Source organism: Xylocopa sonorina, chromosome 1 (genome assembly GCF_050948175.1).
Source record: "Xylocopa sonorina isolate GNS202 chromosome 1, iyXylSono1_principal, whole genome shotgun sequence".
In the NCBI taxonomy this organism is placed as follows: domain Eukaryota; kingdom Metazoa; phylum Arthropoda; class Insecta; order Hymenoptera; family Apidae; genus Xylocopa; species Xylocopa sonorina.
This window is the reverse complement of record NC_135193.1, coordinates 19,813,107-19,839,185: the sequence shown is the minus strand read 5'-3', so window position 1 is coordinate 19,839,185 and position 26,079 is coordinate 19,813,107. Positions and strand designations below refer to the sequence as shown.

The window sequence follows — 26,079 nt, the reverse complement described above, 5'->3', positions numbered from 1 at the left end:
CTATATTTTTTTCTTAATTTTGCTAAAACTGATGGAGCGCTAAATTCGAAGAGTACCAAGCATGCGCGAAGAAAATTGCAGATCCTGACGGCGTTTTCCCAATGTAGTATATGGAATAGTTAGTTAAGTCGTTGGAAGATGGCAGCGTAGCAGCGCGAGCTGCATTTCCCCGCGGCCAGTTCGATAAAAATCAGTCGTTCGCAGGGGCTGTTTTGGCGTGGTGTCAGTGCTGTGATTTCTGTGACGAGTTCGCGTGCAGTTTCGCGGTGAATTATCAGTGATTAGTCGCGGTAAGTAAGTTATAATTCCGTTCGAAATTAAGTTCGCCCCGTTCGGTTATTAACCGAAACCCTTGGCATTATGGATTTTTCTGGTTTCGAACGGTAAAGTCAGCTGTGAAACCGTGCAAGTCTTGACTCTGTGGAATGACCTAGAAAAGATTTGGCGCGTATCCTTGCAGATTCTCTGGAACTCATTTTACACCGACAAATGTCAAACCACCTCTCAAATTAAGGTTAGAACGTGTTTATTCGACGTGACATTCTTCTAGACGGGCGAAGAGGACAGCGGCGATTTAATTTCCCTGTCGCAAGGGAAACTACTTTCGGAGTGTCTAATTCAATTTCGAGACTATCGCTATTCCATCGATTCATTAGACAAATTCATCTGTAAAGGGTAGGTGGTCGAGTTTCGGATATTTTCCAGCCAAACAATTTCTAACATTCTAATATCTACCGCACATCACAGCGTAATAGACTCTATAGTTAAATTTCATTAGATTCTATTTGATATCGTTTGCATTTGAATGTAGTTATTTACACGATGATTTAGAAAAAAAGTTCACAGTAACGATTATTTTACGATGCATTGGAATTGTTTTTAAATCGTTGCTATAAAACTGTGCAGAGATGATTCAGAAGGCCATTCGGAATGCGGTTTAATCATATATTTTTGGGTGGGGTGAAATACAAATTGAAATCCGCCGCGGCTGATAAATTAACGTTTTCAATCGGCTGTAATGAGTACCATTTTAATTCGCTTCCCGTTCTTTAGCTCATTTAAGTTTACTTACTTGTAAAGAGAAACGAGACCCGGTATTATAAATTATTTTTATTTTCTAAACGGACAAGTGTCCCGAGCGCTAAACTCATTTAATAACTGCGCTTCTTATTGTAAACGATGAAGGTTACTCTAGAGCCTATTAATTATTCTCTGCAGGTTTTTGATCGTTAATTCAGATGCGATCTAACGGTCCGGTCGTTCTGTAACTCTCTTCTTAGCAATCAATCCGATCAGCTAACGTTCTCTCACTTCTCCTATTGACGATTAATATATAGTTTAACGATTGCTTCGTTGCTTTAAAAAACTTGGAAATTTTTTAGTTACAGTTACAAAAATATTTTTATATAAATCTACAATACAGTTAAGTCGTGGGAATTAAAGTGCCTCGCGTTCCCTTCGATTGATTCGATTAAATATGTTCGAATTGTCCGCGTAAGAAGGTGGCGTGGCAGGATTATCAGAATGTATTTTTTCTTGCCCCGCTATTAGTATGTTTACGGCTTATGAGATCAAGGACATGTCTAGATGTACGTCCATATATACGCATAGATATCGAGAAAATCCTATGTTCCTTAGGATGGATACTGTTCCTCAGTTTTTCATCCGTAGAGAGGAAGGGCGTTGTCTTTCGGAATATTTCGAGGTAATCCGAGTTCGTTGCGAAAGGACGAAAATTCTTTCCACGCTCGCAGGGTAAACATTTTTTATTTCCTTCCGTGGTGACGTGCGTGTCCACCGTGTATATAGGCAGACGCGTGCGTGTGTGTGCGTGCAGTATACTGTTTAATCGATCTCGTGCTGTGCCAACGTTATCACGTGAATACAGAATGGTGTCGAATAGGCGAGGTGACATAGAAACAAAAAAAAGAAAAAAAATATCCCCTATATTATATTACTCAAGGGTGTCATCAATTGCGCGTTATCTATCGTTTTTAACGAACTACGGGAATATTCTATAAATTTCTGTTTCATAAAATTTATCCGAAGTATCTATATATTGTATACAAGTTCATATTAATTGTGTAGATTGTAGCCATTTTGAACATTTTGTCTCTACGTATGGAGTACCGTATCAGTTGTACTTCAGTAGACGTTCGTATCAATCGCACACAAACAAATCGATATCACAAATGTCCTGCGTAAAAGTGACATTTTTCAGTTGGAATATTTAGAAAGCTTTCATTCAAAGTTAATCATTTTTCCTGAATGTTTTTCAGATATGAAAACACGGTTGATGGGAATCATCAGTTTCGCATTAAGTTCACGGACTTTGATATATCGATTCGAATCACAAACTCGCTGTGTTTATTATCAGCTTGGCTAGATTTAATTAGGAAACTTACTCTATGGATCTATTACTGGCTCGAGATGTATGCATTATCGAATCAAAGCATACAAGATTTCCTCCGCCGTGTATGAAATTTTCTATTCGTGGAAAAATGTCGCGATAACATTTATACTTCTTTATTCTCGACGACCTTAAGAAAGATGAAAATAACCCTCTGTGTGTATCTAAAAGAAAATATCGGATAATATTTTCAAGCAAAGGATAAGAAGGTTATATTCGCGTGTTAATTTTTTAATATCCTTCAACGAGTAGGTTCGTTCAAGATATGTAAACTATCTAAGAGCAAAGCAGTGTAACCAAACTTACGAGTATTTCTATTATACAATCGTGACAACTAATCCGGAGAAGAAAAACACCCGCTGAAATTGTTCGTCCGTAGCATCCTGCCTGTTTTACATCCTTCACGCGTCACGGCGATCCGTTTTTTCGCTCTTATGCGTCGTTGCATTCTTGCGGATGATGTCGGCTGCCACGTGTGTACAACGATAGGAACACGTGTGTTCAGTCGAGTCCTTCCCGATGCTGCCTTCCTAAAGATTTTGTACAGATTGGGCTTACTTTAAACATAAAATTCGATCCTATTGGTTTAGAAACTTGGACGATTCAATTTTTAATATTAGAAGATAATAGAGAATATCAAAGTAGCATGTATGGTTTGGAAAAAATCATATAAAATAAGATACGAGATATCGCTTTCCATACCGGTATTAACATTTTTATTGGGCTCACTGTGCACAAAGTTTCCTCGGATTTTCATTCAACTGTTCCTTCGTTCATTATCTTGCGATCGCATTGTCCCCTATTTTTCGTCCGGGATCCAGGTCAGCTACATTCACCCTGCGAGAATATCCCGTAAAAGTTCGCGAAAGGAATAAGAGAGGAAAAATGACTGGGTTCGTCATAAATCCCATGAATTTGGGTCGAAGTCCACGCATTGTCGCCAAGATAGTATCATTCTGTTGCGTAATCTTCAGTCGAAATAGTACTAGCAAATTCTACGAAAGATTTATTTAAGAACGCATTCGAATCGCACGCATCGAACGCATTCGAAGATCATTGCACCCAGTCTCTCTACCCTTCTCTTCGTATCCCTCTCAACATTATCCAAGTTAAATTCTTTGTAATATTTGACATTAATTTCTTTTGCCAGATTCTTTATTCTTCTCGATTTTCGACGAACTTTGGCGGTTCCGGTTGCCTCGGGAAATTTCTCCTACAAAGGCGAAGAACCGTGAAACGCGGACGCTTCGAACGTGTTCCACGGTCCTGGTTTCACCGGGAAAACCGATATTTTCTTCCACCTTTTTTCTTTCTCTCACTCCACCTTCCCGTTCACAACGGGGTCGTCGATTTTCCCGGGAGCAAAAGCAAACCACGTGGTATCCCTCCAAAAAAAAGGAAGTCGCGGGGACGAAAAACTCGTGGAACGAGGCCCTTTCCAACCGTGAATGCTCCTCCACTTCGCCGTTGATCCATCCGTTTCTGTCTGCGCCGATCTCTCGTATTTCCCGAGGAAATTCATCCTCTCTGGAAGACTTGCAAGCAAAATTCTTCGTTCCACGAAGTTTGTACCGTAACACGAAGAATATCGTCGAGATTTTTCGGACGTTCTGCGGATCCTTCTATTCACTTCCCTCTCCGTTGATACCCATCCCCAGCTTTGTCCACTTTTTTTTTTCTTTATCGGTTACCCGGATTACGGAACGTAAGCATTTTCTCATTATTTTGTTCCGATGGTAAAGAAAAAAATTTGCTCGCTACTTCGAGTTCACAAGTGCTTAGTCGACGGCTCTCTTGTCATACCAGAGAGTCGAGTTAATTGCAATCTCTATCCCTCTTTTATACTGTTTCCCTTGGTTCGTGGATTTGTCGTTTTTGCGAACAGATGGAAAATAATTATTATCGCGGTCGAGTGTAGAAGCAGCACATTACATGTGTCCTGTGGACTGAACTTTTTCATGGAGCATTTTTTAGCAGTTTCTACAGGAAAAAAGGAGAAACGAATGGGAGATAAAGAAAAGAGGAAAAACGGTTAAATATTGCTCACCAGAGTTTTTTAATATGAGGATACCAGCCAAGAGAAGTTTGCCAATTTTTTTTTAAGTAGAAACTTCATTCCGTCCCAAAATGGTCTCTCGCAAGTGGCTCGACAATGAAATTCAGCTGTTCAAGCGAACTCGTTGGCTCGGAACTTTTAATATTCGTTTGATCATCGATTGTGTGCGATAGGTTCTTTCGAGAAGCCTAACAATGTTCGATCGGCTATAAGAATCTTTTCAAAGAAGATTTAATCCGTACAGAGACGGGTCCTTGTTATGAGGCAATTCTCTCAACTGGAATTTCTCTGCTATACATATATATATATATATTAGTCGAAATAAGAATAGAGAAAGTAAAAAGGTTCGATGCAAGCTTTCTTTTTATGACTATACTACATAGTACAGTGAACCATTGTACGATGCGTTAAAAATTAGCGCGAAACAAATATCAATCGGATCTGCAACACCCTGTACATACGTATGGGTACTCAGTGAAATGTATTTCACGTGGTCCTAGACGACGTGAAACGTTAGGGTGCATTCTGCATTTTCGAGATTCGCGAGCATGGCGCGCGTAACAATGTTCATTCCCTCAGGGTGCACCCTCGAACGACTGGGGTCGCCATCCACTTTTGAATTACGCTAGATTGTACGGTCTCGGGGAAAGATCAGCTGGGGTCGTGACAATGCTCTCCGTTGCAGCTACAGGATGTTTAACCCTGGTATAGTACCCCGAGCGAATTCTCACCCCAAACGCTAAGGCAAATTTTAGCTACGAGCCAGCATTTCAAACGAATATAGAGTAGGTTTCGCGTATATTTCTCTCTTGAATTCCGTTTTTTTTTTCTAAAATATTCTATGTACATAACGTGCATATATAATGTGTAATATCACCTCACTTATTAAATAATGTTCTACATTTACGAGCAACTAAATCGACTCAACCTCCAGGTACGCACATAAGCTAAATTCTCTTCTGAGATACAACCGTGATCTCGGGGGTTTTAAATAGCTTCGTGTAATATTTTTATTAACACACTTTAATCGATAAAAAGACAAATGACCTATAATAAAATAACCTTGAAACAGAAAACAGTCAACCAACGATTAAAAATCGATCAGCCGTTACATATTGAATACAGAAATGCTTGTTAAAGAATAAAAAACAAAAACGCCAATACCCGATGCAAATTCAAAGCTGATTTTCTCGATAACAAAGCGTCAAATGAAAAATTGTTATTCTATATTTTCGACATATTTTTTCGTCTAGAATCACCCCCTTTTCGGTTGTACCACCAGTTACCAAACACGCTGTATATACGATGCATTATACGTCGCGCACGCGCGGTATCGAAGCTCATTTGTGTAGGCTGGCTGGTATCGATGCGTTCGCATGCAAATCGAACGGAGGACGATACGGCCGCGAAAGGATCGAGTTTATTCAAATTCGATGACGCGCGACCAATATCAGCGTCGAGAGTTGTATTTCCTGGCCAGTGGGTTTTTCGTGTTCGTAACACGATTACGAGGTTCCACGGAAATGCTCGCTTAATTCGGAACGATCCGCCGGAACGCGGAAGGATCGGGTTCATTTAAATTCGTATAGGTTTCAAACCAGCGTGGTTTTTCGCTGCCGCTGGTGCACGTCCGTCGTCTCGCGGAACGAGATATTTTCTAAAGAAACTGAAATCCTTCAAATCTCATATAATTTTATTTCTTCGTTGGAAGTGTAGAAATATAGAATCGTGCACGATGCAACAGGAAATGTAATAGGATATGACTCACCTTTCTTCTCTGGAAATTTTTAAGCAATTTCATTTCATCCTTGGATGTTGGAATATAGACTTAAGATAGATGAAAAATATTTAATTACATTTGTACGAGCTTTTTTCACTTAACTTTATCTCGTATTTAAAACGATTACAATATGGTACAATATAGTTTAACGAATATTACATATAGACGTATATTAAACTCGAATTTTGTCTGGATTGAACCAGAGTCAACGTCGATTCGCACGATTCCCCCACGACCCTCCACGTCCTCTGACGCGTCCCTACTCTCTTCCCCCCTTGAAGCCCAATTAAGAAAGCCAATGTCTAAAACGCTCGTTTGCATCGCGACGAGGTTAAACAGCCACCCACGATATGCCAGTGATTTCGTTGCACGTTACGAAGGAAGAGATCGTATCTCCTTTCTATGTCTTTGCATTCTACCAAATAGGATCAGCGCGCTGGAAACGATACTTAAATCCAGCCTGCTCTTTCATCGCGTTCAACGTGTGCCATTACACGTATATCCTTTTCTCTGTTCAAACGCGCGGACTTCTCTTGGTCCCTCTCAGCCGTGGTTATTTCGCGTTGCCTCCCTCTTCGTCTCGCTCGTTTCCACTGTCGTTCTTGTTAGCTGTGCACACACCATGGTCCCGTTACGTCGTTAAGGGCCCATTATCCAATCTGCCGCGATATATGTACACCAGAACCACTCCCATAGTGTGTCGTCGGCGTTTACGTTCCACACTCTTGGTCTCCAGAAGAAGAACATCCGGTGCCGCGCGCGTTTCACCCGCTCGCCGGCGAACTCTTCTGTCGTTACTCTCTCTCTTTCTCTCTCTACTGGGATTTACACAAACTTTACGTATAAAAGGATATTTTTTTTAATCCAAAGATATTTTAATATGCGTGCGTTAAAACTGTAATAACTTGAATTATGTAAAGGAATACTGTTGTCTAAGAATTTATCAGGAAAGCGTACACGTGCCGCAAAGCGAGGATTCTTGTTTCCCGATGCGTTTGTGTTTAAGAATAAATTACGTGCGCGTAATATTCACGCGTTAGTGTATTCGCTTTGTCCCGCAGAGGGTCATTGTACATTCAAGCATTTTATCTGTTTCGGCTTGTGAAAGAGAAGCCACCGGTGTGTCACATTACACGCGTGACTGGATCCAACGGAGAGTCTTCCTATTTAGTACCGGGGATAACTCGCAAGTCGTATTTAACGTGTATGTAAACTACTCAGGTTCATCGTAATTGTTCAGATCAAAGTGTAAGACCATTCTGTCATCATTCTGTTGGAAACGATTTTCGCATTTATTCCACTCGAGTGGTTTCACGATTTTTAACGTAATTAAATGAGGTAATTGGTGAGTTGTCGATTAAGTATTTTCTTTAATACAAAAGCAGTCTGTAAAAAATTTGTGCTTGTTTAGAAATAACATGAAGCAGAAGCTGCTAGTCTAAAAACCAATTGGCAAACCTTCCATGCGGCGACACGAAGGAAACATTATTCTGTAATGAAAAAATAAATCGATATCCCAACGGAAATCACTTTTTTCTGGTTCGGTTCGATACGGTGGCTGGCTTTTATACCCCCCAGAGATATATTCGAGGGTCGATACGACGGAATCGAGTTTAGGTACGCACACTCAGACACGTTCTAGTGCTTGCTCGAGGAACACCGTACGAACAGGTTTGCAGGACGCTACTCAAGTTTCTAGGCGCATTGCAATTTTTTTCCTGAAAGCTCCAATTGATTGGAACACGATCGCCGTACGTCTGTACTTTTGTACATATTCATTTGAACATTTGCTATTCAATCGTTTACCAGCCTTTCAATCAAACAGCTATCAAATACCATTACACATTAACGATTCCGCAACGTAAATTGTTCTGCAATTTAGATCTATTTCCACGCGCATTTCCATCGTCAACAATACCGCACCCTGTATTCATCACGTTCGATACGGTAAACCGCAGAAAGAGAAAAATAAATCGGCCAAAGAATCCGCGCCGCGAGGTCGCTTATTTTTCTTTCAGCGCCCAGATATCTTTTCACGACTCCGTCTTGTTCTCCTTGAACGTCGAATTACATCATCTTCAATGTTGGAATGAATTGAACTACTTATATCCTTTATTGCCAGCGAGGTTTCCCCGTGTATGGAGAGTAATTTGACCACGTTTTACAAAAAGCTACCAGCCCACGAGAATTAACTTTAAGGTATGAACGTAACTGGTTTTGGCACGTCAGTTCATTATCCCTTGCCTATATAAAATTAATCCAATTTGACGGGGTTACTGTTCGACGTATCAAATGGCATTTGTAATTCAATTTTCATAAGAAAAAAGACAGTGGATATTATTTATATGATAGAAAGATGGTAAAGCAAATTATTCATTTACCAAATTTATTCAACAATTTATGTATTGAAAAATATTGGATTAGATTAGATTTTACCAGAAACCAGAAATACGTCCTCCTTGTCGCTATTCGATCGCAGCTTCAATTTCCATTTCAAGCCCATAACGCGACCATAAGTTACTCGTTCTTAGTGGTTTAATAAAACTGATAACAAGCATCGGCGAGTCTGTTGACGACTGCAAATAGAAGAGACTGCCGGTGGGATCGATCGATCGATCCATCCTTCGTCGTCCCGAGCACACTGCTTCCAATCTGAATTGTAGAAGAATCACGTTACAACGAGTTCGCCCGATCCTAGTCATTCTTGCGTGCTATTCGCCGTTATTAAAAACCCTCTCCAGGATATCTGAATCCTATTCGGTTGCGCGGGGTTGCTTGTTCCTTTGGGCAAACTCGAGTAATCGGCGTCGATAACGAGCCAGCCGATGCTCCAGATAGAACAGAATCGTTATCGGGAATATCCAGGCCTCCTATATCCCCCTACTTTGCATTTCCTCTCGAGTGTATGACCCGTATTTGCGGAAGTGGATCCTCTGCATTCGTTTCACGATTGTTTTGGATCCTTAAAGAGTAAGTCAGCAAGTGGAAGCTCTTCTCTTTTTTTTTCTTTTTCATTTCGAATGCAACTGTGACAAATTAATTGATATACGATCGATAGATTACTAAAGAAAAAAATTTGAGGATGCAATAAGAGACAAGGTTTATGATTGTAGGAGGATCGTGAGAGAGGATGACGAGAATGAAAAGTGAGGATAGAACGATAGAAGAGATCATTTCTATGAGAAATGATGATCAGCGGATTCACATGGCGTAGCGGCTTCCACAAAATCGTTCACCTTTCGCGTAACTGACCTAGATTCGCGAAACAACCGTCTCCTCTCGGCCCAAATTCCTCGCCAGTTCTTCAGTTCCTTTTCATTCGCCGCGTCGTCGGGAATATTTTCAGTAAGGTATTTCTCAAAAAAGCTCCCCGTCGGTAAACTGTCTCCTCAAATTCTTTAGAATTCCCTCTCTGAAACTCTTTAGAAATTCTTTGGAATTTTCTTAATTAGAGTTCCCATGGTACTCCCGGACGTATCTTTAGTATTCTCTTGGAAGGTACAACTGTTTCGTTAAGTACTTGTAAAAATCTGCAGGAACCTTCGAATGGACGGACTTTAAACAGGCAAACTTCCGCCAGCCACTGAATCCGTTGCACAAAAGTAACGCACCACGGCTGCACGGCGAAATGAGACGACCGAAGGAGCTCACAATGGAGTTGCGCGATCCGTACACCCTTTTGTGTACCACCCCTGTGCATGTACAAGCACATGTACACTCGGTTGCGTGGATTTTCTGATGCATGCGCCTACGTGTACCCGCCTGTTACACCTGTGCTTCTTGTAATTTTACGCGGTGTAACGTTGCTCTCTGATTTAATGGAGAACAAAAGAAGTCGCCGGGTACTTGTTCACGTACAAAGGGAATAAATCTAGTTCACCATTCTTTCGCGTTGCACGGCTAAAAAGTTACACGCCGACGAACCAATATTTCACGAGTCCTATCTTTTTTCTCTGCCTAGATTGTCGACTATTGTAACGTATCGCTGCATCGCTAAAAGAGAACAGCTTCCGTTTCTTTTATTTGAAGAGAGTTATGAACAAGCTTGCGAAGATACGAAGAGGAGCAGTGGAGCGATAGAAAATTGAATAGACGATCTGGAATTTGCCAATTCGGTTCACGGTAATTTCTTCTGTTCTCGACTGTTGCAAAGTTATAGCTCGGCCCAGTTGCGTAGGATACCTTGTATAAGTTAAACTCTTAACGAAGATATTACTCTATTAAGTACACGATTTATCTTTTACCGCTGTTACACGAATCATACTCTATCAACCAATATGCTGAAACTAGGTCTCTTGTACATTTTGAACTTGCTGGCTGAGATGCTTATAGATTTGTTCATGTACGTACAGCTTATATTTTTATAATAACGAATATCTCGAGGATTATTTAAGAATCATTTCCACTGAGATGATCACAACTTTCACGGCGCTGATTGTACGCCTTTGAATCTACGAACGAGCTTCGTTCGTTCCATTAACATTATTACTGGCCTGGCTGCTCTTAAATGCAAGCTGCGGTCTTGGATGAAACAGCGTACACCATCGAATTGAAATAATTTGATTTTACATATGAACGAATTGAAAAGAGGTGAAAATCTGTTCTTCGTTTCTCTAGAATTGCCTAAAATTGTTCGTTCATCATCTGAAAATACGTTCTATGTTTTAGACTCTGCTCCAGTTAGCACGGAGCAAAGTTTCCCGTTCAAGAGTCCACGATACACACGCGAAAATCAAGTGGCCTGAAAATAGTCCCCGGCATAGGAACCAATTACGAACCTGAATGAACGCAAACTTCGTTTATTTCTTCGACTCGCTGTCAATGTGATTTATCATCCGCACCCCAATGAGACGATCCTAAATCTACAACGAAAAGCGATCCGAGGCTCTTCGTGGTACATGTCTATAACGATGGGAGATCATCGAGAAGGGGTGTCCAGATTTTATCCTGGCGAATCGCACGCGTTACGCGTATCAGAGCCGTCGCAATCGAGAAACGTGTAGCGTAACATATTAGAGACATAGACTGGGAATAGCAGTGCTGTTTTAACGTTACGAGAGCTTGCAAGCTTCGAAGTGGGTCAAAAGCCAGCGTGCCGGGTACGCTTTGCCAACCTAGTTGGAACGTATTCGAGCGGAGTCGTAAATATTCTTTCGCATCACCTCTTCGCGATGACGAATATCAACACTGTTTAATCCCAAGCAATTGCATTCTGAAAGGTTTGCTTAAACAGAGCTGTGATATCTGTGATCGATTGTACAGCAGATCATTTTACTTCCTTTTATCATTAACAGACCTTAAGAGAAAAGGGGAAGATAACACCAAAATGTTCGTCGATCGTTGTATTTTTATAAGTCTCCTTTCAAAGAGTTCGTCTGTACGTTCTTTTTGAAGATCTTCACGTGTAAAGTAAAAGTAGAGACTCCTTGAGCCGTGGTTTGATGGATTTCCCGGTGAACGTGGGATCGATACGCCATCCGATAGCGATACGGAAGGGAAGATTCAGTGACAGAGGGAAGCAGTAAAATAGCAGAGTCTCCGGTGCATACTCCATTATATTCCTCTTCCTGTACCTCCCCTTCTATTCCATAGCACGCGTTCGCATCGACTGTCTGCGTCGCAAGAGACGTCTGGTAGAATTTAAAATCTTGATATGAAGACAAATCTTCTTGCTCTGTTTTTCGCTACTCTCCGAAAGACGAGAGATTGGAATGTAAAACGAAACCACCAGACTCCGTCGATCTCTCGAGCCGTGAACTTGGAGCATTTAGATAATTAACGCGTCCGCGGTTGCTCTGCGACACCCTTCTCTTCTCTAAACTTTCCTTTCGTTTTTCTTTTTTTTTTTTCTCGTATCTCGTTCTGGGTGTAATTTATTTTACTAAGCCGTAACACGAGAAAAATGCTCGTCTGAATGCGTTGCCTGTATCTACGACAGACTGTCCGTAGGTGTAAAATGTGTTAATTGCTGATGAAAGTGTGGGGTATTTGTTTTAACCGGTGGAAAGGCGCATCTCGTATGTTACGATCTAATAAGTGTAATTAAACAAATGTCTCGGAATGCATTATAGCGGTCAGCTGGTAGAGAGATGTGTAGCACTTAGATAGCCACGGTTCTATTCTCAGTAAAATGTTCAAGTGAAATCAGAGTGGCCTGCGTAAATTATTATCTGTGGATTCGTTATACTTTGTAAACTCGAATCTTTATTATTAGCCTTAGAGAAAGTTTCTGTACGATGATCGCGAGGTGTGAAAATTGCGCTATAAATATTAATAACGATATCATAATTAATTTTGATTCATTCTTACAGTAATCGCGCCTCGTTCATTCATTCACTCCTTTCTCTATTCATTTTCGTGTCCCTCCTACACTCGAGGTCGTTATTAGAGGAGCGCCTATTGAAACGTGATATTGTATCATTTTCTTCTTAATTGTACTAATTGACTACCCTCTATTCGTTTATATTGCTCAGAACAATCATTAGTGCCTGTACTCTGAATCATTAGCACGGAATTCCAATTAATCTAATTGAAATATCTGCTACTCGACCCGAGTAGAAAAAGAAACTGTTGCAATTAAAGCAAACGAAAATTTCTCTTAGAATTAGAAACTTGTTAACAAAAGTAGTGTTGCATATAATCGCTACCAAGGTGGATTAAACGGCGAGACTGAAAAAGTCTCTCATGAGATGAAAGAAAAGAGCCGAATAGAATGTGGTAATAAACACTATTTAACAAGTCCATCATTTAAACATAATACATCATATATTATTAATTAAATAATGGTAATCGCAACGTTTAGTGTCTGTGTCGTGTCAGAATACGAGGAAAAAGCAATTTGAATATCTTGTAAGCCACGCTCGAAGCTGGCTCGATGAATGATTCTAAACAGAAGAGGAAGCAGAGAAGTTTAGATTGTTTCTCCAGGTTTTCGAGGCATCGTGGTTGTCCCGGTGGGAAACGTGAGACGATGTTGGTATTCTGCCAAGATGGAACAGTGTGACTCCCCACGTAAGGATAGAAAAAGCCGAACAGAGCCTCTTCTTGGCACGAAACAATGATACTCCGTGATAATTACCACGTGTAATTACAGAGTGCACTTATTTATCATGCACGCAGCTCGAGGTGGGATAGAACGTTGAATACGGAGAAAGTGGACACGTCCGCATTAAAATCGACTCGATGAGACAGAGAGAGACCCGAATGAAATGAATGAGAAGTATTGATAATAATTATAATAATGAATACTTCCAGAAAATCGTTGATTTCTTGTACAAAGATCGGTACAACACGAACCGTGCCTGTATTCTACGTAAAGATAAACTTTACCCGATGCACATGGTGACCAGGACTCAGCCAAGAACTGGAATGCACAGAATGTTAATCGTTTAATGGAGTATAATCGGTTAATAGGACTATACATTCAGCCAAAGACTTCTCTACACGCAACGAATGGTCACGACCGTCTTTCCCATTCCTTTGTCCATTTTTATTGCGTCAATTAAAATTATACTGGCCTTAGGATATTATTTGAAAAGATAGAAACTATTGTCCCCATATAGATCCACCTAAAATATACATTTAACACGTGCAAGTGCCCAGCCTGTTTTGCTTGCCGGTTCGTTTAAGCCACAGTGGACCATAAAAAACAGTTTAAAAAAAAGGAAAAAACAATTAAGTTACATTAGCTTTTAACTCAAACAAAACGTTTAATCTCACAGTCAGTATGCAAGGACCTACACATATAATGATGTGATGAACCTAAAGTCTAACGTTGGTCAACAAAGACGCTTAACGTGTTAACTAAGTTTAGTATCGAAAGCCAGTGAATTTAAATGGATATAAATTTGTTGTACAGGGCACGTGGAATGATAAATGGTGGCTACCAGCAGCATGGTGTATGAGGAGATCGTTGGGATACGGGGCAGCTGACCCCAGCCGCCGCGCACGCTTTTCACGCGCGAGATGCCCCACAACTTGAACTCCGCTTCCGGCAACACGGGACCGAATCATCAGGCCTACAACCAACAACCGTATCACCGACAGAATGCAGACGGACTGCAGCCCGAGGTATGGATCATTAGAATTTATCATCAAGCGACCAAGCGGATGCTATGAAACACTAACTGACCTTCGAAGAGTTATCTTTAACACTAGACTTACCAAAGGGGTCATTTTGACCTGTCTGAGAAAACGTTAATTTTCTTCAAGAAAATTATTGCCGTACTTTATGAGAATATTTTACTTAGATAAGAGATTAGATTTGCAATTATATTATTCTCAGAGGGGTCAAAGTGACCCCTTGGTAAAGCTTAAAGCTACCCCTTGGTAGCTTTAAAGTCCGTGGCGAAGACCATCTTTGAAACAGCAGTTCGATTTCAGAAAGAGCCAGTGGAATTCGACACCTCGCACCTGCGAGGGGCGCCGTCCGAGGTCGAGACGTTGGTGCACAACATCAAAGAGGTCGCGCAGCAGTTCCTCTATCACTGGAGAACATTCCCAATCGTCCTCCCGCCGCCGTTGTCCACTTGCGCGGAGAACGAGGACACGCTCGCGAGGAAGAAACACCACCTGAGGGACCTGTTCGTCGCTCCCAGCTTCGACGAATTGGACTCAGTCGCCGTGGACAGCAAGGGTGAGCCCAGGAGGTTGACCAAGAAGCAGCTGGAAAGCATCAGTAAAAGAGGGTAGGTCTCCCGTGCCGTAACTAGATATTTATTCAAACATTTATCTCTGTCTTTCTAGGTAGCTGTAGTGTCAGAAATCTTAAGCTCTCACGTTACACGGACCTCCTTAATCCTTAAACAGCCGCCGGTGTTTTACAACGTGGAACAAGTTCTGTTTATTGTAACGCTGTCTTCTTTTCATTTCTTTCTTATAATTCAATTTTTATAAATGCGTTGCCCGATGTTATCAGTTCAAAATATGTGGAACAATTAACGTAGAATATTAGCATAGGGATTTCAAACAGCGATTTCTACCTTCAATGAGTATTAGTAGTAATTTGTTCTGTTTCGTTGTGACTTAGGGATTAAGGACGTTCATCTTTTGAATTAAATATGCTTCGAGACACAATATCGTAGCGATTGTGTTCCTTAGGCCTAGACATTAGCCGTTTCTTTGCACACAGTATACAACAGATCGCGATTACCTACTAACGTTCACGGATATATTTTTGTAAGGCTTGAATGAAGCTCTCATCGGTACCGCTGCTAGTTATACTTCGTAGGACATAGGGGATATATACGAAATAGATAATCTCATGGTGTTTGCGAGCAAAAGTTAGAGAACCTCGTACGATTCGTAACTACGTGTAACATTTAAAGTAAATTCATTCGTGCCGCTTCGTTATCGAAGGGATGAGTAGAACCAAAACCGCCCACACTGTTGTGTCTGATATATTTCTAACGATTTTTGTAAAGCTTTCAGAAGGAGAAGTACGGAAAACCGAAGAAGCTGAATGCCCCCCAATTGGAGAGCATTCGAAGATGCGGGTATGTCATACACCAGCGTCACACAATATTCAAAAGTTGAAACAATGACCGTTACCACCTTGTACAGTGATCTGGAGATCGGAGTCACACATTTATCTAATCACGACCCCCTCTTAACAAAAAGAAAAAGTCTACCGTTAAGTGACAATTGAAAAATCCTGAAAACAGCATGGCACCTTCGTCCGAAAAGTTGATTAATCGATTAATTATCCCATCGGACAAGAATTGAACGTACAAAAGGAGGCACTGTCCAAAAAAAGAATGTTTTGATCGTTTTATGGTAGGGTTTTTGCACAGTCCACGCAGCTTTTAACAGTTAATACCTAAGCAATCACGGCATGAAGTAAATCCTAGCTGGTTAGAGCACAATAGTACATGGTGTAGGTGGCGTCCTTTAATTTTCATTACGTTTAGAGTATGCTTATATTTTAGCGACTAATTCTTGTCAGCGGCGTTAAGATAGATTCACATCACGCCTCACCCCGCTTCGATTTTATTTCTCCTTTATATATTTCATGCAAAGGATAAAGACACGCTCCGGGTTTAATGAAACTCATTTGAGAGATAGGTCTCAAGGAAATATTTTTTTTTATCCATAATTGTCGATTTCGAAGGGATACCTTTTACAATATCCCAGAAAATCAGAGTGTAGGAACGAATTGTTCCTCAGGTTGTTCAGATATTGATTATTTGTTTAAATGATATATCAATGAACGAAGTAGTAACATGAACCTAATTTAGCACCATGAAATACAAGAAATGGATTAATACATTTTCGCGTGAATTAGACACACTACGACGATGTAAAAAATCTCAGACACTTTATTCTAACAACCCTATATATATTTTCCAGGATATTTTTGTTCGTCCTACCTTGTACATGTATTGTTTAAGTGTTTCTTTCTTTTTTATTTTATAATGTGTAGACGTAACATACTGCTTTGGACTTTTTCTTCTAGTCTATTTAAAGGTCGATTATATATTAACCAGAGAATGGTTTTTCAGAGAATTCGAAGTGGACTCGATCAATTTCACCGGACAGACGCACCGGTGGAGATTGAGCGGGCTTCTTCAACGTGGACGGGACAGAAGACGAGACGCTCTGCTCAGCGATCTCGCCTTAGCGACCAGATTCCTCGTAGTTACCGCGAAAGCTAGATTAATCTCCCATTGCTTCAGTGTTTCACAATCCTTGAAAGCGTTATTAACCGGGCTACTGCGGCTTCTTGGTGAGTAACGCCTTAGAAAATTCTTTTTACCTCTGTTAAACACTGCAGAACATTATTACTTGATTGTAATTGTACGTCGCATTGTTTCAGATATAATAATTGGCGTACCGTCGCTTCAAGCACACAATTTAGATGCCAAAATTAGAGAGGAGCGATGTCGTTATTTGGTTGCCGAATTAGTGTGCAGGGTAAATTAGATAATTTCACGAAAGTATCTTTATTCTTGCTGCGTTCGTAACTCCTATTTTTTACGACAAATTTGTGTCAATGAAATTTAATCTAATCTTGAATTGTATTTGAAGACCACGAGGTAGTGATATGACAATTCTGAATCAATTTCATATTACCAATTTTTTTTTTAATAATTAGTAAGAGTATCTACGTATTTTAAAATTATCTAGTAAAGAAACAAATGAATGCTTTTCATAGCACATTGTATTTCAATGATTAATTTATATATATATATTTCAATATAAATTGCAGCCGGAATACGAAGATTCCTTGGAGCTTCTATGCGGTTTCGTTCGGAAACAGCTTCGACGAGCGACCATGGAGAAGTTCGAGGTGGAAAGGGAATTGTCGCAGCTACTACCTATCCCGGTTCCTTTTGTATTCGGGACACCTGCCGGGGCAGTTGTTGACCTTAGATTATTTAGCAGAGACATTATCAGAAAAGCTTTACCGATTCTAGTTGCTATTTTGGAGAGAGAGACACGAGGCTGGTTTCTTCATTTCAGAGAAAGACTGATATCCGAGTTGAGAGCGCGAAAAAAGCCGGACGAGGAAATCGAAAGAGTACGATTTAATAATCGTAGATTGATAACGATTATGATATTGATTTCTATCTAAGCGTGGTTGACTTATCGATTACAGTATAAAAACTTTTGATTGATACAAATGTTGAATGTGTCATATCGATTACGATCATTTTTAGGAAGTGAACGAGGCTGTTATGCGAGAATATCTGCAACGGGTATTCTCTAATATTTTATCACATCCGGATATACTCGACCTCGGTAACGGGATCGCCCAGCTGTTGGTTCAACAAGCACAATCGGTGGTGTTGATGCACCGAGCTGTCGAAACGGTACAGCGCAAGCTGTTGCAGACGAAGGAAGTGCTGAGACGTCATATAGAGGACGAGCATCCTGTCCTATCGCGGATAGAGCCATGGATGCGGGACAGAATGAGAGAAGTCGAAGAAAAGTTCATAGAAGAATGTGAATGGAGTGCCCACGAAGAGGCTCTTACGTTGTGTACACATCAGAATTTACAGCAGACTGTTTATTTTCTTAATCGAGATTTAACTTTCATGAAGGAGGTACATAAACTAATCAACATCGTTGCATAAAACACTTTGATGTTTTATAACAGACACAGAGTAGTACAACCCTCTCTCTTTCTCTCTCTTTCTCTCTCGTTTCTCTTAGCGGGAACCAGTTCTACTAAAAGAGTTGCGCAAAGTTAAAACACCTACGAGAAGCTTCCAATGGCCAACTCAGATATGGCTTCCAAAGAACTGGATTATCAGACGTAATTTTCAGGGCCAGTCTGAAATAATACCGACGGTACTGAGCAACACACCAACATCCATCACGACACCACGTGCAGATCCGAGTCAACCCGTCTTCTTAGTCGAAAGGGAGATCGTACATACAACTACGACTAGGTACATTGCAATATGCTTCCTATCATTTCTGTAACTGCGACGTTCCACTGTAAATTTTCTCAATATTGTTCCTAACGTTGATGAATAGGTGGCCCATGTGGCGTTGGATTAATTATGTTGCAAGGACGTGGTGTTGGACATGGAACGCGATGTTTCTGTTAGGTGTAGCAGTACCGTGGTGTTGTCCAGTCTCCATAAGAGCTTTGCTGCTCATACAACCGTTTACACCCGACCTGGAATTAAGTCAACTTAATGGAACACTGTTCCCCAGGAAGTCGTCTCAAATGCCAACCCTTTGCTCTCGATTAATAGCTCTTTGGAGGCATATTAGCAAAAGTCGGACACATTTCGAAACGGAACCAGACACTGGTAAATCGAAACGGTTAAACATCCTACCGTATGTATTCGTTAATGAATTAAATAATTCTGTATTCTGTTGTAGGATTCATTGGTAAAGGAATGACAAGGCATTTAAACAGATTATGGAATTACGGTGTGAAGGGTCTCTTAGGCACACTTGTCATATTATTTATTTTCCCCGTCGTTTGTATAATCACAAGTTTAGGATCACTCTTTATCGCCCTCACTGCGATTTTATGGTTCGTTCAATATGTTACTGTACATATTAATGTCTCTCGATATTAAAAAACTATTTATATTCGTTAATAATGATTTTGTGATAATCATTTTAGGATGCCTATAATCACTTTAATGTTACATGCATTCATGGCACTCATAATGGATTTAGATAGTCCGGAACCAAGTAGAAATCGATATCTGGTCATTATGGAAGCATTAATTTGGAATATCGGTATACAAGGCTGTCTGCAACCGATTGCAGCGTTAATTGTAGCTCTTATTTTATGCCCCATTGTTTCTTTTGTGATACTTACCGGTACGTCGATACTTTTTTGCCCCCCTCCCAAACAACGGGATTCATTTAATAATTTCATTCATCCATTCAAAGTGCACCGTTTTACTTTGTAGTTGCTGTGATACGTTACTGGATTAGGGTGGTTTGGGACACGACTATGTTCCATTTAGTAATAAAGAACAGGGGTCGTATACCTGCCAGTGATAGTTTCGTGGTTAAAAGAATATCCGGACCAGGGCTAACATCCGATTATTATTATCAAGTAACTATCGACGATTAATACTTATAGCTCATAATTAGTATTAACGAAAGGGTACTTCAGCTTCGTCGCTTCTTATAGATCAGGCCCGAACAAGCATTAGCTGCTTTTGAAGCAAAACTGGAGCTAGATGAACTGCTAGCCTTTCAGCAAGAGACAGAGCGATTGATCACACAACCGCAGAGAGACTTCACTCAGTTCGTAGAAGCCTGTTTCGGTCCATTTGCCGCTAGCCTTGCCAAAACGAAAGATCCGTATAAGTCGTTGGAGAAGGAAGCTAAAGATCTGATCGCCGTACTACATGAGAAGTTAGATAAGCGTAGGAAAAATTTACAGACTGGCCTTGGAATGGTGGTGAAAAGTAAAATAAAACTCACTACGTTCGACTTGAAGGTAAAGGGATACTTGACCGCCGATGATCTCGATTTTTTAATATCTGGCACGTGGTTCAGAATTTTCTTAGCATTCGATCATTTTTGTAGGTAGTGATACAACAAGGAGCGCTTATGTTAGAACGTCTTTATCCTACCCACGTGTTCGCAAGATTGTCAGGAAACGAGGAGGATTTTTGGGAGAACAAAGGTTTAAGTGTCGGGGACTGGGCTGGCTTAGCCGGCTTAATGTACGCGGACATTTTTAGCCTGAACTTCCTTCAACCCCTCGACGACGCGGACACGAAGTTCAGGCTGGAACCTCATCCAGGCGTCGATTTGTCACGTTACACGGACATGGTTCACAGTACTGAAATCGGTGGCACCAATGGACCAGATTTACTCGGCGCTGTTTACGCGCCACGCGGAAATATACAAGTTTACAGCCCGTATTTAGAGGTCTCAGCCTTCAATCCACGGGCCAAGCAAACTAGTAACAGTAGAAAATCTGACAAACGATGGTAACGAACATTTCCTTCTATATTATGACGGGATGTAAAAATTAGTTGCATCGATCCATTCAGGTAGAACAGAAATCTGAAGATAGTTTATTAATTGTAGCGATACCGGGGGGCTTTTAACATCGACAAAAATCAGAAGGCGCACAACGTCGACGAACGGTACAACAGAAGTACGCTGGCAGCCGTGGAAACGGCAAATTCGCCCTTACAGCGCAGAAAAGTTGCTCATTCCGCTTCCTATACCCCATCCGGCTCATATAGCTGTTACCATTCATAATCGCGATTCCGAGAATCCAATTCCGCTCGACTCGGAACTGTGCCAGAACATATTGAAAGCGATCGAGGAATCGCCTGGAGAAATGACGACTGAATACGTCAGCCGTTACAGAGGGGCTGCGGATTCTAGTTTCGATTCGGTAGCGTCGCATTCCTCGGTTTCTATTGAGACTGGCCTGGACAAAGATAACGAAATACAGGAAACAGCGAACGCAGCGAAAGAGAGCGAAACTTATCATTGGACGCTCTCGAATTGGAGCGGAGGTATGACACGGAGAAGAAACAATTCTGGATCTATTAAGGTCGATCTAGCATCTCCAGAAGACGTGACTCTGGACACGGATACCACCAGAGTGATGTTCAGTACATACGGGACAACTGTTTGAACTGAATCTTACCGTTACATCAGGTAAATATATTATATATAATAGGTGCGAGTGTAGGAACCAGTAAACATAACTGTACTGCAGAATTCGATATAACTTTAGGCACAATTTTTCGTTTTTTCTAATTACTTTTCTCGTTCTAAATCTGCGCATTTACTTGTCCGACTGTTTAGTTCCGCGCACACGAAATAGATTAAGGGGAAGCATCAGAATCTAAATTGAAAGTCCATTCATTTGAGAAACGATACAGTAGAAACTAATAATTTTCAACTTTATTATATAGATTCAAAGTATTTTGCAATTATTGAATTAGAGCAATACCGTCACAATACCAACGAGCATCCGTTTCTTAATCACAGCAGATTATCAAAACCGTTTTATCTAAATATTTCTCGGGACAAGATCAAACGTAGAGAGAATAAACGTTCGGTATAAATGTTTAGCGAAGCTTTACATTTAAACAATATATTAATTATTACGCATACTTATGATATATATACTAATACACCACTATAATATTTTAATTGAAACGTAACGTCACCTGTGCATGATCGGACGTCTTATAAATCCATCCTTAAATTAGCACTTAATTAACCGATCAGTGATTACCTATGAAAGATAATTTTTATTAAATAATTACGTGAACCGCCGTGGTCGATCTAATTATAAGTATATAGAATGCTCATCTGCGAAGTCTGGGATGTCATTAACAGATTCATAACTTTTATGTATACAGATTATAAGCAGAGTCGAATAATTAGAAGTTTAGCATTATAGTACGGTCCAGCACTATTAAAGAAAAAGCTCTTCAAATTTGCGTTGAAAAAAATTATACAATATCCTTATTGATATATATTGTATATAAATAGTTAACTGTATAAATAAACTTGTTAATATAATAATAGTTTGAGAATGCACTTTCTTGTTGTTCATACTAAAGGCCATTTAAATAGATACATAAAAGTTTGCTCTCTTTCGATGTGTCTGCATCTAGATCACTTGAGATAATAGTCATAGTTAATTCATTCCAAACCATCTATAAAATTCGATGCTGCCAGTATATCATCATTAATCTGACAGTAAAATAATTCATTCAAACTACTTCCTTTAATAACGTGCAAAGATAATCCAACGAATTTTGCCTTTTTTTAAATTAGATCTATTCAAATTTGTAGATTACTAAAGGAATATTACACATTGTTAATCTGATCTATTTATCTTAAACAAGCAATTTAATGCTATAATAATTTTTTCTTTATATTATCCGACCATTCTTTCATTCTTCTTATTTTATTCTTTATATGTACATAATTATATCATGTATACCAATAAAAATACTAATATAGCATTGAGGATTAAAGAATAATTATTAATGTACAATGGATAACATAATTCTTGTCTTCTATTATATTGATAATGTTGGGACATATGAAAATACAGATTTTTAATGATAAGAGAGAAATGTGTTGCAACAATTTTTGGTATAATTAACTGAAAGGTGTAAATTTGAAATCGCACAATATTAAAATATATGCATAATTATATTGCAATACGTTGCAAGAAATTGTTTATATTTAGATGATAATATTTTAGAATATCTTAATCTCTCGATGCAATTGAATAAAAAAAAGCACAAGATTTTAAATGTTACTATTGTTTTTCTGGTATAGTCAAGCATATTTAAATATCATCTGCATTTTAACGAGAATAAAGTAAATGCATTTCATAAAATGCTCTTAAAATTGAAACTTTAAGAAACATTCACCAAAATCCGATGAAAAATATTTATAATAAATATTTACCTCTAGATGTTATAAAACATAAAAATATTATGTGACTAACGATTATATAATCTTTAGACCAGTCTTTTGTTCGCTGTCAAACTGAATTAAATGATATTGAATAAACTAAGCGCTCCATCTCTAAAGAGGCCCATTTTTACAATTACATCGGAATTTATTATTATAACGTATAAGTCCATCCAAAGAAGAACATCCAATAAAAGTATTGTTATGGTTTTTAACAACTATATACAGTTAATTAATAATTGCATAATATCCATCCAAGGAGTGCTCAAAATTTGTAACAAACTTAAGTATGTCCGATGGCAAACAGAATAATGCAATATGTAAGCGTTAAGGAAGCTATTTTAAAGGAAAAGTATATGAATGTAATTATTATTTGTATTATAAAATCAGCATTAATTGAATTGGTTATGCAAAAGAAATTATTTTACTCTGTATTGATAAAATTAAAGAGCGCAACGATTATACTTAATTCTTTGAAACATAGTTCGTAGAAAAATTTAAAAATAATTTATTTGAACAGATTTGAAATTCTCAGCGGCAATATAAAATTGCATTCAATGTAAACTTTATGAATTGCAATCTATACGTTTCAAAGAATTATTCTCGTTTATTGGAATAATTGATTTCAAAGAGTACGAGTAGCAGCCTAGAAAATAAGAGTATGACACAGTAACAGTACTCGGACATTACTACTTCTTACGAGACAAGTATGTAAAATGCATAAATGAAGGAAACTCGATAGTATGTATTAGAGTAGACCTAAAAAATTGTAGAGATGAGTATCGTATCATGAGTGTAGCGTTAATCAAACATGTGTACGTACAAACCAAATATGTATTATTTTCATATACTGTAAAGGCGTTATATTTTTATCAGCCTGAACGAATGGTTTACGTTTAATTTGTGTCTAGGTATGTTAACGTACTACAAGACTTTATTTAAATATACATAGCGAAGAAGAATGTAATTGTACAAAGTCACATAGGTATAAACGATAAAGTAAAAACATGTATACATTTGCAATATTTTATTGGAACCAATAAGAGAGTATAAAAAGGTAATTATACATTTCTATAGACATTGAAATTGCATGTAGCCGAATTATAGCCCCGAAAACATCCAATATTTATAATCACGGTAATTATCACTTCTCTTTGATATTTTAATTCGTATAACGTCTAGTGAAAGAAATAAAGGGCTGTACATAACTATATGATTGCGTATATTAAGTGTAATTGTATAATGTAACATATTAGCAGTATTTCTTGACAATTCATTAAAACATTTTACTTATGAGAATTCTTGTTCTTCATAGTCGACGATTATTTAAATTAACAGCTAAAAATATCCTCATGATGTACACTATAAACGAAATCATTGTACGCAGGTCTTTTTATTCCTCAAATATGCAATACAATTACTTACAAACTTAAATAATACAATTAAATAGATAAAAATAATGATATATTCGCATTAACCATAGGTTTGCAAAAACAAAACATTAACTATTTGATAATACTAGAAAAATTTATAAAATGTAATTAATGCAATTGACGTTATATTTTCGAGACGTTTGTTCGAAACTGAGAAACGATTGTGAACTAAAAAGTTGTCAGGTATAATTTCTACATTGTCGACATAAAATTTGTTGTGCAGTTCCATTACGATTGGACGAAGTTCAATACTCTCTCTCTTCGCAACTGCGCACGCTCGAAAAAAGTGACACTTCCTCGTGTGCGTACCATTTGAGCTGAAATTAAAAAGCGAGGTGAATTATTGAAAAAAAATACGCGTCTCGCGATACTTTTTTCCAAAGAGGAACAGAGAGACCTTGGTTAATTGTAAAACGCAAAAAATTCCAATTGCGTTCCGTCGAAGCGGTTGTGGTGGGGGGGTCGAAGAGGAAGCTAGATTTCTCGTGCGCGACAAGGTGATGTTAAACGTTGCACGTTACAGTTTACAAATAACGAAACGTGGTCGGGCAAGTTTAGACGATCAAGGAAAAACTAACGAAGCTGACCGTACTCAACACAGGTATCTAAATATGTGTCGAAATCGCTTTAAAAATGTGATAAGCGATGATTCATACACGTAACCTTTTGCGATAACCAGTTACGTTCAAAGCCGAGTAAACACATCTGTGATATGCGAGTAACGTTGCGTTAAGAAAAGTCCAAGTTGTGAAATGCGTAAGATCAGTGACCAAAGAAGTAATATAGTTTAAAATTAGTATGGTGTCGAAGTGAAAGTGAGAGTTGACGTAGCCGGTGTCGTCGGGTCCGTACGAGAATCGGCGTGCCCCCACGATTGATCAAACGCGTAGGCTACATATTTCTCAGCGCGTATCACCGTTCGTGACTTTTTACATCCCTCGACACGATATAAATTAAAACAAACACTTAACCGACAGCTTTCGGTACCGCTTGCGATTTCAAACTTCTCATTGCCGATTGTACATATTTGTAAAGTAATTAGAGATACAAACGCGAATAATATTTCGATAAGAGAGCAAAAACTTGTTACACGAAAGAGGATGGATACGTGAAATTATTCTTAACAATTTATAAGCAGTGTGCATCGGAGATATTTGAATCCAGAGAGCTGAAGGGGAAGAATTTTCATCGTACACGTGGATTCGAAGGAGATACAGAGCGAGAGAAATAAATTTCCAGAGAGGATAAATGCATTTATTGGTGAAAAAAAAGTATAAATCGGAGAAAGCCTGAATTCGCGAAGGCGTGGTTACACGTTGCCGAAAGAAGAGCAGTCAGAAGGTAGCGGAGAATCTGAACTCGATCGAAGTCGACCATCACGGAATCGATTGTTGATATTTTCGATGTCTATTCTTTTTTACCCGCAAGAGGATCTAGAAATTGCAGTGGGCTGTTCAACGGTAAAGGAAGGGTAAAGGAATCGATGAACAACGGGTTCGGACTGATTTTTCTC

At 39.1% G+C, this 26,079-nt stretch overlaps 1 protein-coding gene across 2 annotated transcripts; it reads left to right on the top strand.

The window, feature by feature from the left end:
- The first annotated feature begins 139 nt into the window (after positions 1 to 139).
- Positions 140 to 21,489, top strand: LOC143425638 (uncharacterized). Of its 2 annotated transcripts, XM_076898982.1 has the most exons (16): positions 140 to 290; positions 14,105 to 14,316; positions 14,629 to 14,933; positions 15,669 to 15,740; positions 16,746 to 16,969; positions 17,060 to 17,157; positions 17,453 to 17,764; positions 17,904 to 18,290; positions 18,400 to 18,638; positions 18,727 to 19,007; positions 19,081 to 19,237; positions 19,331 to 19,533; positions 19,626 to 19,774; positions 19,853 to 20,164; positions 20,254 to 20,663; positions 20,764 to 21,489. In XM_076898982.1, exons 2-16 carry the CDS (start codon positions 14,212 to 14,214, stop codon positions 21,323 to 21,325), a joined length of 3,816 nt encoding a protein of 1,271 aa, XP_076755097.1. In that variant the 5' UTR covers positions 140 to 290; positions 14,105 to 14,211; the 3' UTR covers positions 21,326 to 21,489. The 2 variants fall into 2 exon arrangements, with proteins under 2 accessions (XP_076755097.1, XP_076755937.1); XM_076899822.1 differs by lacking the exon at positions 15,669 to 15,740.
- Positions 21,490 to 26,079: the final 4,590 nt, after the last annotated feature.

Excerpts from the sequence above, each read along its gene's own strand:
- LOC143425638 (XM_076898982.1), top strand. The coding sequence starts at position 14,212 with ATGCCCCACAACTTGAACTCCGCTTCCGGCAACACGGGACCGAATCAT. Across the intron at positions 14,317-14,628 it reads CAGACGGACTGCAGCCCGAG|AAAGAGCCAGTGGAATTCGA; the intron begins GTATGGATCATT and ends GTTCGATTTCAG. Across the intron at positions 19,534-19,625 it reads TTCTTTTGTGATACTTACCG|TTGCTGTGATACGTTACTGG; the intron begins GTACGTCGATAC and ends TTTACTTTGTAG.